Below are 17,316 nucleotides of genomic sequence, written 5' to 3' on the forward strand. Positions count from 1 at the left end.
ACTTCTCTTTGAGCTTCTGTACATATTCTAGTTTTCTCAGTTGACCTACCCTCTCCCTCCTAAATAGTAAGCTCCCTGTATGGAGACATTGAGGGTCATGCAGATATGCTGCTCCTCATGAAAATTTTCTTGGTATTTAGCATCCATTGATGACTCTTACCTGATCCAGATTCCATCATGCTGGTTGTAGAGTGATGATGTTCCCGTTCTAGCACTTTGTCCATATTTCAGATTGATCCTTGGCATTTTACTGTAAGCAAGAGCCCTCCCCTCTTTGTATTTCACTCATTCATTGGTACACAATCTTATATTGTTTTTTCCCTCCAGTGATTGTTAGTACTACGCTTAAATATTTTGGTACCAAAATTGTTCTAGGTATGATTAGTGGGAGCCCCTTCATGCTGGCTTCTTTGTTCTTGTAAAGTATTTCACCTTGTAAAGTAAGTTGGGGAAATAGGAATCCTCATACACCACTTGTGAGAATGCAAAATAGTGCAACCACTTTGGTAAACAGTTTGACAGTTCTTCAAACCATTAAACATAGATTTTCTATGTGACCCAGCAATTCTACTCCTAGGTATACATATGTAAGAGAAAAGAAAACATACACTATGCAAAAACTTATGCAAAATGTTTACAGCAGCATTATTCATATAGAGCTATAAGGAGCAAACAACCCAAATATCCAACTGACTATTTGGCTAATGGATAAGCAAAGTGTGATATCCACACAAGGAAATACTAGCCATGAAAAGGAATGAAGCAGTGGCACATTTTACAACAAGGATGAACCTTGAGAAGATCATACTGAGTGAAAGAAGCCAGTTACAGAAGACTGCATGTTATATGAAATTGCAGAGTAAATGTATGGAGTCAGAAAGTAGATTGATTAATGGTTGCTTAAGGCTGGAGGGTGAGAGGAGTAAGGGAGTGGATGCCAGAAGGGAATGGGATTTCCTTTTGAAGTTATTCAAATATTCTGATACTGACTGTGGTGATGGCTGCACTTATCTGAATATGCTTAAAAAAAATCACTGCATTGTACACTTTCAGTGGGTGGATTGTATGGTATATGGAGTAAAGCTCAATAAAGTTGTTTTAAAGAAAATGTCTTAAAAAATTCCAATTTGAAATAATACAAGTAGTAGTCCCCCCATCTCACCCCTCCTTTTTACCAGATGATCCCGTGTTTGGGATCATCATCATCATCTGCTTAATCATCATGAACCATAGCTCTGGGTTGAATGTAAGTAAGTTTTGCATATATTTAACTGTATTCACCTAAAAGCACCAGAAGAGCATGTTTTGTTACATAGCCATGATGTTTTAGGGCATATGTTTTTGACTCATAAAGAACAAAAGGAATGTTAGTGCCTGGTATGAAAAATAAGGTGGTACCTTTCTGAATTACATGTGTTAAAGATCAGAAGGAAAAGAATATCAGAGAAAAAATTAATATTTTTCTTTAACTTTAAAACATTTCATTGTGTTGTTGCAGATTCGTGTCTTCAGGCCACCCAACTACTCTGGCACCATTGCTTTGGCTTTGTTGGTGTCACTTGTGGGTGGTTTGCTCTATTTAAGAAGGAACAACTTGGAGTTCATCTATAACAAGACTGGTTGGGCCATGGTGTCTCTGGTATGTTAACACATTTACCCTGTTTCTTTGGGTAATGGTCCAAGTTGTATAATATTAACAAACTGATCCAGATTATAACTGTAATGAAAATCAAGTCTGGATTAGAAGAATTAACTTTTAGGACTTAGGTGCTATAACTTAAGTTCACTGTTAATGTAGATTGTGCTCTCTTCCTTCAATTTTCACAACTAAAATGTAATGTCTTTCCATGTGTACTTGGCATATTACGAGTGCTAAATAAATGTTTGGTGAATACATTTAGAAATACACTAGGGATTACTGTAGTTTTACTAATTACACTGAAAATACTTTTAGACTGTTTGAGTCTGAAGCACTTGGAAATGTACTCATACAGCAATTTTTTCCCAGCAACTCTCTTCTTTTGTCTCTACTATATACCTGATAATTATTAGGTACCAGAGATATAAAGGTAAGACATACACCCCACCTGATCGTAATTCACTGCAGGGATACTAATCATACTAATCAAGAGATAAAGTAAGCACACAGGATTAGAGGATTACATACTACATAGGAAGGACACCTAATCTTGAGTACCGAAAAGTCATGACGGGCTTCCTGGAGTGTGTGACATCATTCATGTTTATTAGGTTAACAGTATCTTAAAATTTCTAGCAAGTATCTGAGTAATGATGCCTACAGTCATCTGCTCTTCATCATTTTACTTGTGATCTTGGTCAAAGCATACGGAGAAAGAAATACAGGGAATAAAAAACTGTAAAGAAAGAGATGTTACTATTTACTTAATTTGTGATTTGCCTATATGACTGTCTACATGAAAATTTTATCACAATTTACAGAGAAAAATAAAATTAATACTAGAGTTGAACAGTGTTTTGGATTCAAGGTCTCCAGTAATCATTAAGATTTTTACACCGTAAACAATTTCGATGATTAAAAATAAAATCTCTTTCCCAAAAGGAAGAAGAAAATAATGGTACTTCAATGATAACTTAAAAGTAAAAAAAGATGTATAAAACATTTATAAACAGAATATAAAAAATGAAGCTATTTAATATGTGTATGTATCCATATTTATGCGTTTACAGTTTGTTGGCTTTATCTTCATGCATTAGCCCTCCATCCTTCCATTTTTCAGCAAACAGTGGTGTTTATGACTGAGTTAGATACAGTAGGACAGACTGATAAGTGAACATCCCAGGCAACTCACCTTAAAGCACCCATCATGTGCAATAATAGCTAATGTCTTGAAATTCAAGCAGCTCCTCTGTGGCTTTGTGGTAGACAGAGAAATAAGATTTTGAAGTTTGGATTTTTTTTTTAGCGTAAGGAAGATTTTTCAAGGAAAGTTTAACTAGGTTATCAAAACGTGAGAAAATATTAAAGAGATTTATTAGTTATACTCCAGTTACTGTAATTGGATCCAGTGGGTGATCTCAGTCACCATAGTCATTAAGTTTAAAAGTGTTTTAGATGTTGCTCAGTCTGGTTTTCAGGTTGCTTCATGCAGTTAAGCCACCCACTGTGTTGGTGAAAAAAAAATATATGCCTTGTTTCAAAGTGTTGTTGGAAGGTTAAAATTCCTTCACTATTTCAGCATTATACCAAATTTTGTCACTGTTTCAGTCTACTGAAAAACTAAGACTGCTTACAGTGTAACCATGTGTCTGCAGTAGACCCAGATGATAAGCCTGCCTACGCTATTCTCCCTCCTCACAAGAAGTGGCTTCCCTGGTGGCTCAGTCAGGAAAGAGTCTGCCTGCAATGTGGGAGACCCAGGTTCAATCTCTGGGTTGGGAAGATCCCCTGGAGAAGGAAATGGCAACCCACTCCAGTATTCTTGCCTGGAGAATTCCATGGATGAGCCTGGTGGGCTATAGTCCATGGGGTCACAAAAGAGTCGGACACAACTAAATGACTAACTTTCACTCCTCAAGAAGAGACGTAGAGTAATTACTGTAAGTAATAATGGACATTAGGGCATCTCTTCCTTCTTTGGGGGTTATGTTTCTTATGCTTATTCTTTATAATAACTATGAAAAGGAATTTCTATCATCATCATTTTACAGACAAGGAAACAGATTCAGTAAACTCAATTTGCAGAACCTCACACCTGGGATAGGATTCTGTGTACATCTAACTTAAGACTTTGTACTTTTCACAGTGCTATGCTTAGTTGCTCATTTGTGTCCGACTTTTTGTGGCCCCATGGACTGTACCCTGCCAGGCTCATCTGTCATGGGAATTCTCCAGGCAGGAATACTGGAGTAGGTTGCCATGCCCTCCTCCAGGGGATCTTCCTGACCCAGGAATCCAACCAGGGTCTCCTGCATTGCAGGCAGATTCTTTCCCAGTTGAGCTACCAAGGAAGCCCTTTCACAGTGTTGAGTTCTCCAAATCTGGCCTGTGCCTCATACGCTGGATGTTTAATCCAGTGGATGCAGTGAGCCATTACGACTCTAAATAAATGTCTAAGAACATTTATATGGCAAATAAATGTTAGTACTTAAATGGTCAATTCTCTCACACCCTCTGCCACATCACACAGATTTTTTTTTTCTTTGAATTCTTGAAAGCTAATGAGCTTGGCATAACAGAAGATGTTCTAAGATTCATAGACACATACTTGAGAAGGAAATCTTGGCAGGTATGTCTACTCCCCAATGGCAGCCTTTCAGAAGCCATAACAGGCTGCAGAAAACAGACATGTTTTCAAACAATATGCTTGAAAACTCTGAATATAAAATGTTGAATTAAACATTTTTTTTTCTCATCTGCTGATGGCTTATGAAGCTTAAACAGTGAGGTCAGAAATAATTTAAATCCCCTTTACCATTTTCTGTCACCATTACCACCACCAAACTTGATTCTTTGTAAAGCAAAACTATTTTACATGCAAAACTGGATTTGCCCAATTCCAGTCCTTTTTAATCCAATTTTTGAGATATCCTTACAAAGTTAAGAGGCCATCCAAAATGCTGAATCATTTACTCAGATTGCTAGACATTTATTTATTTAAAACAACCAATATCTCGTTCTTCTTTGGAAATGATATATTTTGAAATAATTCTTGGCAAAATACTGTTATCTGATTTGCAGAAACGCTGAAATCCTTGGCTTGCACAGTAAAATGAAGTTCTTAAAATAAAAATAGTGATGAACTCTGTACAACAGCACAGCATTTTTGTAATGTAAACACTGTATGCACAAGGAAAATAATGAGAAAAACAGTTTGGTGGAGAATTTCTGTCTTAGTAAATAACTAGTATACATACAAGTAGCAGTTGTGTCTTACCTTTGAACACATGCCAGAGTACCTCTGAGTCCTTAATTCTGAGCAGACTGTATTCTAGGGCTGGTAATTTATTTTTTTTCTTTTTCATTATTATTTCATATTATTGTATATGAGTCATGGGATTAAGAATCAAGTGTATGCTGGGGAGAGAAATCTATTCATAGTGCTCTAAGGTGTAGGATAGAGACAAAGCTTGCAATTTCCTGGCATAGAGGAAGTAACATATGCAAATGTTAAAACATGCATAGATATTATAGCTTCTTGGTTTTGAGCTTTAAAAAAAAATAGGTGAAGGAATAGTCATAAGTTGTTCTTGGTCTCATGCTTCCTAGGGGGAAAAATCCTTGTTAACGTATATATTAGGTACTGTTGGTTGTTTATAGAGCTAAATAAAGCATTGGTTCCGGTTTGGTTTCACTCTGCTTTCCAAACTTCCTCCACCCCCTTAAGATGGAGGATGATAAAAAGCCTACAGAGTACCTGTTTCATGATGAGTTTAAAGTAGAATGGTTGTGTAAAATGCTATGTTTTGTAGCCCTTAATGCAGAGCTTTATGGCAGGCTGCTGCTAAGTTGCTTCAGTCGTGTCTCAATTCTGTGCAACCCCGTAGACGGCAGCCCACCAGGCTCCCCCGTCCCTGGGATTCTCCAGGCAAGAACGTTGGAGCGGGTTGCCATTTCCTTCTCCAGCACATAAAAGTGAAAGTGAAATCACTCAGTCATGTCCAACTCGTCACAACCCCATGGACCAAAGCCTACCAGATTCTTCTGTCCATGGGATTTTCCAGGCAAGAGTACTAGAGTGGGTTGCCATTGCCTTCTCCTACGGCAGGCTAATGCTCCTCATAGATGACTGTCATTTCAAACCAGGAATATGAATGTGATGAGTAGTTGCATCCATTTCAAACACAAAAACCTCCTAAAAATCCACAATTAAAATTGTGAAAGATAAAAACATCATTTAAAAAGATCTAATAACCCAAGCCTTATTATCACAGTAAATCTCAGTAGGATAGAAGCTGTTCTCTGCTTTTTAACACCAGTGCTCTGCATTGTAGGATGATTCATATGCCATAATATTTCTTCTGTCTCAAACACATTATATTGGTTTAATTATGTTCTATGAAAAATGTAAGCTCCAGATTAATATATTTATTACTACATAATTTTCAAAATTTATGAAAGTTTCTTTGGCATCTATATCTTATGTTATATCAGTAGAAATGTGTTTTTTGTGAGCATTCTGAACTACAGGGCAGCTCTGATTTCAGAGTGGAATAAGCTCCTTTTTCTTTCAAATTTTTCTTGAATAAAATTATGCATTAATACTTTGTAATATCATACAGGTATTATCTCTGTGGCATATTTACAAGTGAGAAGCAAATAACTGCTGATAATATTTATTTCCAGTGACGTAACTTCTAACAAACAGCTTTTCCCATTAGGTAGTTGAATCATTTGGCCATTTGAAGATAGGTATGTCTGTTTATGGACTTCCCTGGTGGCTCAGACAGTAAAGCGTCTGCCTACAATCCAGGAGACCCAGGTTCAATCCCTAGGTCGGGAAGATCTCCTGGAGAAGAAAATGGCAACCCACTCCAGTATTCTTGCCTGTAAAATCCCATGGACAGAGAAGCCTGGTAGAGTCAGACACGACTGAGCAACTTAACTCACTCACTCATGTCTGTTTATAGGTAATTTTTGTATATAGCCAAATGTATAATTTTGTTCATGTCGGGAGTATGACAACAATATAATGAAATGAGTTAATATCTTATTAGGGTATACTTTTCTTAATACGTTTAGCATTTAATTTTCTTTAATGAGGAGAGGTAATGGCCTATATAAACTCAGACATTTAAAAGTTACTCAGATGAACTTACCCTTTCTTTTGCATTTGAATGTGCTTAAGTTTTTTGCTTATTATAAAGCTGCAAATAAGCCTCAGTGTGAATGTCCAGTACATGGAGTGATCCCCTAGCTTCTGTTCTCTATTCATCATAAAATTTCTTAATAGAGGAAACATACCTCAACATAATAAAGGCCTTATATGATAAACCCACAGCTAACATGTTATTCAGAGGTACAAATCTGTAAGCTTTTCCTCTACGATCAGGAAGAAAGCAAGGATGTCCACTTTCAGCACTTTTGATATATTCGCTGTTCGAGTGAGAGCAGTTATGCAAGAAAAAGGATATCCAAATCAGAAAGGAAGAAGTAAAACTATCACTTGTTCAGATAACATAATACTGTATATGAAAGTGAAAGTGTTAGTCGCTCAGTGTTGTGTGACTTTTTGCAATCCATGAGGCTGCTTGGCCTGGAATTTTCCAGGGAAGAATACTGGAGTGGGTTGCCGTCTCCTCTTCTAGGGGTGAAAGTGTTAGTTGCTCAATTGTGTCTGACTCTTACTCCGAGAATTAATAAATGAATTCAGTAAAGTTGCAGGATAAAAAAATCAATATACAGAGCAATGAGGCACTTCCACATACTAATATCAAACTATCAGTTAAACTAAAAAACCAGTTTCATTCACAATTCATCAAAAAGAATGAAATAACTTAGGAATGAGTTTAACCAAGGAGTTTAAAGACCTGTACACAAGTAACTACTAAGACACTGATGAAAGAAATTGAAAATGACACAAACAAAGGGAAAGTTACACTTTGCACATAGATTGGAAGCTTTAGTATTGTTAAAATATTTACTACCAAATATTATACTACCCAAAGCAGTCTACAGATTCAGTGCAATTACTATCAAAATTCCAAAGGCACTTTTCACAGAAATAGAAGAAACAATCCTAAAGTCTGTATGGATCCACAGAAGATGCTGAATAGACAAAGAACTCCTAAAAGCAAAGTTGGAGGCATCATGCGCCCTGATTTCAAACTTTATTACAAAACTGTAGTAATCAAAATGCAAGGGCACTGGACTTACAAATAGACATACTGATCAATGGAGCTGAATAGACAGCACAAAAATAAACACACATATGTGATCAGTTTGGGACAAAGGAAACAAGAATAGGTGTTCAGGAAAGGACAGTCTCATCAATAAATGGTGTTGGGAAAACTGGACAGCCACATGCAGAGGAATAAAACCAGACCCCTACCTTAGCCACACAAAAAAAGTTAACCCAAAATGGAGAAAAGATTTGAATGCAAGACCTGAAACTGTAAAACTCCCAGAAGAAAACATATGTGGTAAGCTCTTTGACGTTGTTCTTGGTGATAAATTTTTGTATTTGACATAAAATGCCAACGCAAAACAAGCAAAAATAAGTGGGGTCTGCATCAAACCAAGAAGCTTCTGTACAGCAAAGGAAACCATCAACAAAATGAAAAGATCATCTGAATCAGAGAAGATATTTGCTAACTATGTATCTGTTAAGGGGTTAATACCCAGAATAAAGTATTGGCACGCTGTGGTCCATGGGGTCGAGTTGGACATGACTGGGCGACTGAACGTCAACACAGGATAGATAAAAAACTCATACAGCTCAATAGCAAAAACAACAAATAAATTAATTTGAAAAACAGGCAGAGAGAAATGGGTAAATGGTTTGAACAGACACTTCGTAAAAGAAGATGTAGAAATGGTCCCAAGAAACATTTAAAGATGCTTACATTTTTAGTCATTTGGAACATGTAAATTAAAACCAAAGTAGTTACCAATAGAAGCCCATTAAATATGCTCAAATTTCAAAGAAAGGTGACATTAGGGTTAGGACAGATATGCAGGAAAATGAGTCTTCATATATTACTGGTGGAAATATTAAATGGTATCTTTCTTCAATTTCACTTCTGGTTATTTATCAAAAGGAAATGAAAACGTGTGTACATACAAAGGCTTGTCTTTGAATATTCATAGAAGTTTTATTCACAAATATACTTTGAAAGAAACAATATAGCGTCCATGCTGCTGCTAAGTCGCTTCAGTCGTGTCCAACTCTGTGCGACCCCATAGACGGCAGCCCACCAGGCTCCCCCGTCCCTGGGATTCTCCAAGCAAGAACACTGGAGTGGGTTGCCATTTCCTTCTCCAATGCATGAAAATGAAAAGTGAAAGTGAAGTCGTTCAGTCATGTCGACTCTTAGCGACCCCATGGACTGCAGCCCACCAGGCTCCTCCATCCCATGGGATTTTCCAGGCAAGAGTACTGGAGTGGGTTGTCATTGCCTTCTCCATAGTGTCCATAAACGGGAATATATAAACAAACTGTGAAATATGCATACAAAAAAAAAAAAAACTAGACACAGAATCAGAAGAGATATTGTTCTAAAGAGAGATACAGGCAGTAGTTAAGCCACTAAAGCCCAGTATACACATACTCTATGATGCAGCATTTTCAAGAAAATTTTCTTACCCCTTCAGAGGTCTATGGAGGTAAATAATTAGGAAAAGGCACCAGTGGACTGTTTTTTAATAGTATTCTACTTGATCTTAGTGTTAGTTATAATGGTGTATTCATGTTAAAATTCATTAATCTGTACCCTTTAAATCATGTCCTTTTTTGCATGAATATTTTAGTAAATAAGATGCAAGAGTAAACTTGTAGTTTAATTATAAAAATTTAAAATTTCCAAATTAGAGTGGCAAAGTGCTGGACATTTCCATTATTAACGTAAAAAAATAAGAAATACCATTTATACTTATTTTAGAGAAAGAATTGTAATCGAGGCCATTTTGCACTGTCAAAGTTTATTTGGTATTTTATTATGTTGTGAGAAGTGCCAAAGCTCTGTGTGTAATTATAAATACTGTAAATATATCTGTCACTACTTCAAATGATGAAGCAAGTATGCCATGTTTAAGCCTGCTTTTGTTTTATTGAACCATTTCTTAGAATCTTGAATAAATTATGTATTAAGATGGAATTTTAAAATCTTCTATAACAAACCATATGTAATATAGCTACTGCTATTGAATTTAACTTCTCATTTTAAAATTTGAGCATTTTCTCATGTGTATATAACATTTGTAATACTGTAGTTATACCTTTCCTTATTAATGTATTAAATCACCAAACCTAGTGTGGATCTAGTAACTACCACAGTTTTGAAGTAGTTAAGAGTATAAACAGATGTTTTGAGATATCCACTGTAACTGTTATAATATGAAAATGTTAGAGTATGAAACAGGTGCTGTTAAAACTATTGTGATCTGTCAACTGCATACTTATCAGACAGTGAAAATGAAGATTTGTTTTTATCTCGTTTAAGTACCCAGATCTCCTTCCAGCCCTGCGTTCTATGCATGGCCCCTTGGAGTCTGTTCTCTGTTACTTGAACCATTTCTACTCTTTTGTAAGACTAACACCCCGACTTGGGTACTAGGTCTCATTCCTGCTCTGTACTGGTATTCAGTGACAGTGCACCGACAATCTCCCCTCTTTCTCTGTCATCCTTATTTTTTCTTTTATTACTGAACCTTTCTCATTAGCAAGGCACACAGCTCCTTATTCATCCTGAAGAGACATATTGCTGTTTTCCCTTCCAGAAACTGTCCTATTTACCCGATCCCTTTTATAGCAAAACTCCTTGAAACAATTGTCTACATTGTTTCCTTCTTTTCTCATAAGGCTTTTGTCTCACTCACTGTTCCATTGAAAATGCTCTAGTCTAGGGCACAGATATTTTCCAGGGACATAAATTCAGATATTAGTTCTGGGTTTATTTCACATCACTGGTCTTGCAAGAGTATCTACACAACTTATTTCTTCGTCCACCACCACTTTCTCGTGTTCCAGGGGGCCACACTTCTCTCACTGCTACTTCTTAATCATCTTTGCTCATTTGTTTGTTATCTCCTTCACTTCCTACTTTGGAGAGTCTTCTGGATCTTGCTCATCCTATCTATATTTAATTGGTGTCCAGCTTTAAAGACTGTCTGTTGTGTGCATGTTAAGTCGCTTCAGTTATGCCTGACTCTTTGTGACCCCATGGACTGTAGCCCACTAGGCTCTCTGTCCATGGGATTCTCCAGCTATGCAAGAAAAATGGAGTGGGTTGCCATGCTCTCCTTCAGGAAATGCTGTTTATTATTGAGTCCTGAGTTTTATCTTGGGGCCAGATATCCCTGTAAACTCCAGACTGATAAATCCGACTTGTTCATCCTGCATCTCTACCTGGAAGCCTACCAGGTGTCTCAAAACAGACTCCTAAGCTCAGTCCCCAAACCTAATTGTCCCACACCTTTGATTTCTCAGTTAATGGCAACTTTATTTTTCCAGTTGTTCAAGTCAAAAACCTATCTTTTCTCACCACTTCTTTCCTCCTATACCCCACATCTAATCTCAGAAAATCCTCTTGGTTCTTCCTCCAGAATACATCTAGATTCCAACAACTTCTCACCCTACTTACCACCTTTAAGGCCTAATTATTTAATAGTCCACTTCTTGCAATAGCATTTGAACTGTATCCCAGCTTCCACCTTTACACACCATATGATTAATTTTCCAGCCCAGGGGCTCTGGGATCTGGCCTTGCACTATTCACCAAACCTTATGTTTCTTCTCTCTTCAGCAACTGTCCTTCAGACCTCTTGGCTTCTTTACTGTCTCTTAATATGCCAGATATTCTCCTTCAACACAGCCTGGCTCACTGGCTCTTCCCTCTTTTCCCAAGTATTTTCCTGGCTTGTCAACATCTTCAGATTGCTGAAAGCTCCACTGTCTTGGAGAGGCCCCTGCTGACCACTCATAAGAACTGCAATCCTTCTCTCATGACTTCTTTTCTCCTTCCCTACTGTTCATTTTTCATTGTCTCTAATTATTTTGGATTTCCCTAGTAGCTTAAATGGTAAAGAATCTGCCTGCAATGCAGGAGACTTGGGTTCAGTCACTCAGTCAAGGAAAACTCCCCTGGAGAAGGGAATGGCTGCCCACTCCAGTATTCTTGCCTGGAGAATCCCATCAACAGAGGAGCCTGGCAGGCTACAGTCCATGGGGTCGGAGAGAGTCAGATATGACTGAGCAACTAACATTTTCATCATATAATTTAATTACTTTTTTTTTTTTGTTACTATTTTCTCCCTATAGAATGCAAGCTCCGTGAGGATAGTGTCTACCTTGTATTTGTGTTCTTTGTTTTATTCTCAGCTTCTTAAACAGACCTAGAGATCAAAGCCAGGTCTTTTGCATTGCAGGCATATTCTTTACCATCTGAGCCAGCAGGGATGCCCTCTTGAATATATAGTCGGTTCTTGGTATATAAATGTTGAATGAGTGAAGGAGGAATGCCTGCTTATTTTTTATGACTTAGAGCACAAGTCACTTACTGAGGATCTTCACCTAAGGGCAGGGATTATTTTTACCTTATTCATTGCTATATTCCTACTGTCCAGTAAACAATTGTCAAATGAGTAAATTAGTCTGGAAAGGCTTCACAGAAAACCATGTATAGACCCCAAATATAAAGAGGTTGGCTCTGTAGGAATCTTAGGCAGGTGTGGCATTAACAAGATGTAGATGTAGCCACTGCCTACAACATGGATGGACCTGGTCATTATCATACTAACTGAAGACAGAGAAATATATGGTATCACTTACATGCAGAATCTTTAAAAAAATGATACAAATGAACTTATTTTTGAAACAGATGTTGGAAAAAACAGTTACCAGGGAGAAGGGCTTGTGGGGAGGGACAGATTGGCGATTGAGAATTGACATGTACACACTGCTATGTTTAAAATAAATTACCAACAAAGACCTATTGTTAAAAAAAATAATTAAAAACACTCAACTCCAAATCTGTGTGACTTTGTTCCTTTTTACCCTCACAAGCTTCTTCCTTATTCTTTATCTCATTGGGTGGCACTACTGACTGTACATTGCTCTTCAGATCAGCAACCCAGAGGTTAATTTTTTACTATTTTCTATCACGTCAGTCAATCAATGAAGTCTGTTGATTCCATCTCTTAAATATTTCTGTTTATCTAAATTGCTCAATTATGTCATTACTATGGAATTGTTCCCTTGGTACCACGGGAACATTTCATGTGAGATGGGCATGATAAAGTACAAAAATGGCAAGGACCTAACAGAAGCAGAAGAGGTTAAGAATATGTGGCAGGAATACACAAAAGAGCTGTACACAAGAGGTCATAATGACCTGGATAACTGATGGTATGGTCACAAACCTAGAGCCAGACATCCTGGGGTGTGAAGTCAAGTGGGTCTTTGGAAGAATCACTATGAACAAAGCTAGTGGAGGTGATGATAGAATTCCTGCTGAGCTATTTCAGATCCTAAAAGATGATGCTGTTAAATTGCTGCATTCAGTATGCCACCAAATTTGGAAAACTCATCAGTGGCCACAGGACTGGAAAAGGTCAGTTCTCATTCCAATCCCAAAGAAAGGCAATGGCAAAGAATGTTCAAGCTACCACACAATTGCACTCATCTCACATGCTAGCAAAGTAATGGTCAAAATCCGTCATGCGAGACTTCAGCATTATGTGAACTGAGAACTTCCAGATGTACAAGCTGGATTTAGAAAAGGCAGAGGAACCAGAGATGATATTGCTAGCATTTGTTTGATCATAAAGAAAGCAAGGGAATTCCAGAAAAATATTTACTTCTGCTTCATTGACTACACTAAAACTTCTGTGTGGATCACAACAAACCATGGAAAATTCTTAAAGAGATGGGCATACCAAACCACTTGACCTATCTCCTGAGAAGCCTGCATACAGGACGAGAAGCAATAATTAGAACTGGATATGGAACAATGGACTGGTTCCAAATTGGGGAAGGAGTACGTCAAAGCTGTTTATTGTCACCTTGCATATTTAACTTATATGCACAGTACATCGCGCAAAATGCCAGTCGTTACAATGCTTAAGTAATGACTTAAGCTGGAATCAATATGGCAGGAGAAATATCAATGATGTCAGATATACAGATGATATCACTTTAATGGCAAAAAGCAAAGAGGACCCAAAGAGCCTCTTAATGAAGGTGAAAGAGAGTGAAAAAGCTGCCTTAAAATTCAACATTCATAAAACAAAGATCATGGTGTCTGGTCCCATCACTTCATGACAAATAGATGAATGAAAAGTGGATGAACTTTGGATGAAAAGGACAGTGACAGACTTTATTTTCTGTGCTCCATAATCACTGTGAATGGTGACTGCAGCCATGAAATTAGAAGACGCTTGCTGCTTGGAAGAAAAGCCTCAACAAACCTAGTTCAGTTCAGATCAATTCAATTCAGTTGCTCAGTCATGTCCGACTCTGTGACTCCATGAACCGCAGCACACCAGGCCTCCCTGTCCATCACCAATTCCCAGAGTCCACCCAAACCCATGTCCATTGAGTCAGTGATGCCATCCAACCATCTCATCCTCTGTTGTCCCCTTCTCCTCCTGCCCTTAATCTTTCCCAGCATCAGGGTCTTTTCCAATGAGTCAGACCTAGATAGTGTACTAAAAAGCAGAGACACCATTTCGCCAACAAAGGTCCATATAATCAAAGCTATGATTTTCACAGTAGTCAGTATGGATATGAGAGCTGGACCATAAGGAAAGCTGAGTGCCAAAGAATTGATGCTTCTGAACTGTGATGCTGGAAAAACTCTCGAGAGTCCCTTGGCCAGCAAGGAGATTAAACCAGCCAGTCCTAGGAAATCACCCCTGAGTATTGATTGGAAGGACTGATGCAGAAGCTCCAATACTTTGGCCACCTGATGGGAAGAACTGACTCGTTGGAAAAGACCCTGATGCTGGGAAGGATTGAGGGCAAGAGGAGAAGGGAATGACAGAGGATGACATGACAGTGGACTTGAATTTGAGCAAACACTGGGAGATAGTGAAAGACAGGGAAGTGTGGTGTGTTATAGTTCACGGGGTCGCAAAGAGTAGGGCAGGACTTAGCAACTGAACAAGGAACAACAATAGGCATGGAATTGGCCACTCTAGTCTCACAAACGGTTTTGTGTATCAGCCTCCAAACTGATGTCTGTGCCTCAAGTTACACTTTTCCCCAGTCTGTTCTCCACAGTGGCTAGTACCATCCTTCTAAAATACAGACTTGATCATGCATTTTTCCACCACAGTTAGGAATATCAATTGAAGCAGTAAAAGAGAAGGAATATAGATGGGTAAAAGTAAAACCGGAAATACATACAATTTTAGTGCTGATTTAGTGACTACAACAGTTTGATCCTCAAAAATTCAGAACTCTAATCTTACAGTGTCTAATAAAAACAAAAATGTCATTTGCTTATACTATAAATGTGTTTATTCACTAGGTACATCTTTGCCTGGATTTTAAAACAGACTCTGCCTTTCACACTATTATAATCTACAGAATATTTGACTTTCATATATTCTTTAAATCACTGATATGATCCTCTGTAAACAGATATAATTTATTTTTCTCATATAACAATTTCCCACTTTTATATGATGTTTTAGATGGTACATCATTCTCTATGTCACTCTGGGCCTAGTATTCTAGTGTACCTTCTAAGGTTAAAGTGCAAGTATTCTATAAAATCTTGGTTTTCAGAAAATATCTCAAGCCAGGGAAAGTCTGGAGGTCAAATCTGGCTTTTAAGAAGCTTGTGTTAAGTTCAAAGTTATTATCAAGAAAACAGGGAAAGGATTCATATTAATCTCTCTAATCTTGCTGTATCATTTTCAGTTTCTTCTGAAATGCAGTGGTTGCCAGGAAGTTATGAAACAGAATCTGGATTTATTCTTTGGGTTTAAAAACTCTCCGTAATTTCCCCCATCCTACTGGTTCCCTTTTGTGTCCTCTTATCTCCTTTACAAATTGTGCAGATCTAACATGTTTAGATCCCTAGTCACATTGCTTAGTCTGACCTTGAATTTTGTTGATACATCTCAGCTACCTGCCAGAGGCAGGCAGCTCAAAAACAGTGAGCTGGGCAAGTTCTGAGACATTCAGAAGTGGTTTAACCTGAAGACACACTTTAGTCTAAAGATGCCCAAGTTTGTAAATTTAAGCATAGGTGATTTAAACAAAACATGCTTACATTTGAGTTACAGAGATTGACTGTGACTTCTGGTTTATACTCTCTCCTCTACCCTCTCCATAATTGCCTCAGATTTTTAAGATTAGTTTTCCAAATATAGCTTTTCTTGCTGGATCTAGCAGTAATGTGGTTTCTGTGAAGTATTCCTGGCTCTATTTAAAAGCATCATGTTTCATCTATGCTTTTAACTATACTTTACCTCTGGTTAGGACATATGAGATTATCAGTCACCATGCCAGATACTTTATATATGTTACCTAATTTGGTCATTAATATATGTCTTAAGCATAGTTGGTATCACCATTTTATAGATACCAAATCTGACAGCAGAAGAATAAGTTACTTACCAAAGGTCCCATAATTAGTAAATGAAAATGCTTTTAACAGATGAGCTGATATACATGGTATTTGAAAGTAGTTTCATGACCATTTTTTAAAGACTGCAGTGTTCCCCCATTTCTTAGTTTGCATGGTATAACACTGTACCCTGTCTTTTCAGTGTATAGTCTTTGCTATGACTTCTGGCCAGATGTGGAATCACATCCGTGGACCACCATATGCTCATAAAAACCCACACAATGGACAAGTGGTAAGTGCATGTTGTAAGCATCAATATTATGAACTTGAATCCTGTTTACACGGCAGTCAGAAATTTCATATTTAGTAAGAAAGAGGTTATTTGTAAATCTAAATATATGTTCCATTTTTTCTCATGTTCCTCCACTATGTACATACACACATGCACACACATATATATGTATGTATGTGCATATATATTTTATGGTGAGGACTGCTTTAGCATGGATTAAAAAAAATTCAGTGTACCTACCATACCAAATATACACACATAAATTATTTTTTCAACTTTGTAGACTGCTATGGCAATAATATGTAATGCCCAAAGAGGAAATAGAAAAGGTTTTAACGAGCATCCCAGCGTTGGTAAAGTTAATTAAGTTTAGAAGATCATTAAAAACTCTGGTATTCATTATATTAGAATGCCAGGAACAGTCTGCCACAAAATTGAAAGTGGAATTGGCGTGCAGTTCTGTCAGTAGCAGAGTTGACTTTAGTAACTGCTGCTGTCTTATTGCCTTCCCTTTCCACCAGAAATGGCCAGTGGCACATATTGTCATAGATCGACTTTACAAAATACCGTGTCTGAGGCTTAGTACTAGAGGTTACTGAAGATTATTAGCTGTTTTAAAATGTGCCTCTTTTTTCTAGTTTTTTCTTTATACAGATTTTTGAGAGAAGAATATAATGATAGTCCTTATGTACTCATCACCAAGCTTAATTGCCACTTCATAACCTGCCGTGTTCCATGTATTCTCCTGCCCAGTACTCTTTACCTGCTGTAGGATTCTTTTGAAATAACTTACCAATATCATTTCATTT

The 17,316-nt window shown here is 37.5% G+C and overlaps 1 protein-coding gene across 4 annotated transcripts in view; it reads left to right on the plus strand.

Moving 5' to 3' along the window:
* TUSC3 (tumor suppressor candidate 3) overlaps window positions 1-17,316 on the plus strand; it is a 240,898-nt gene that overhangs the window by 133,252 nt on the left and 90,330 nt on the right. For 2 of the 4 annotated variants that reach the window (XM_018042012.1, XM_018042013.1), the window contains exons 5-6: window positions 1,499-1,639; window positions 16,418-16,507. In XM_018042012.1, coding sequence (XP_017897501.1) covers window positions 1,499-1,639; window positions 16,418-16,507 — 231 coding nt within the window. The remainder of the gene's footprint in view (window positions 1-1,498; window positions 1,640-16,417; window positions 16,508-17,316) is intronic. The other 2 variants (XM_018042014.1, XM_018042015.1) reach the window with 1 other exon arrangement.

Source organism: Capra hircus, chromosome 27 (genome assembly GCF_001704415.2).
Source record: "Capra hircus breed San Clemente chromosome 27, ASM170441v1, whole genome shotgun sequence".
Taxonomy (NCBI): domain Eukaryota; kingdom Metazoa; phylum Chordata; class Mammalia; order Artiodactyla; family Bovidae; genus Capra; species Capra hircus.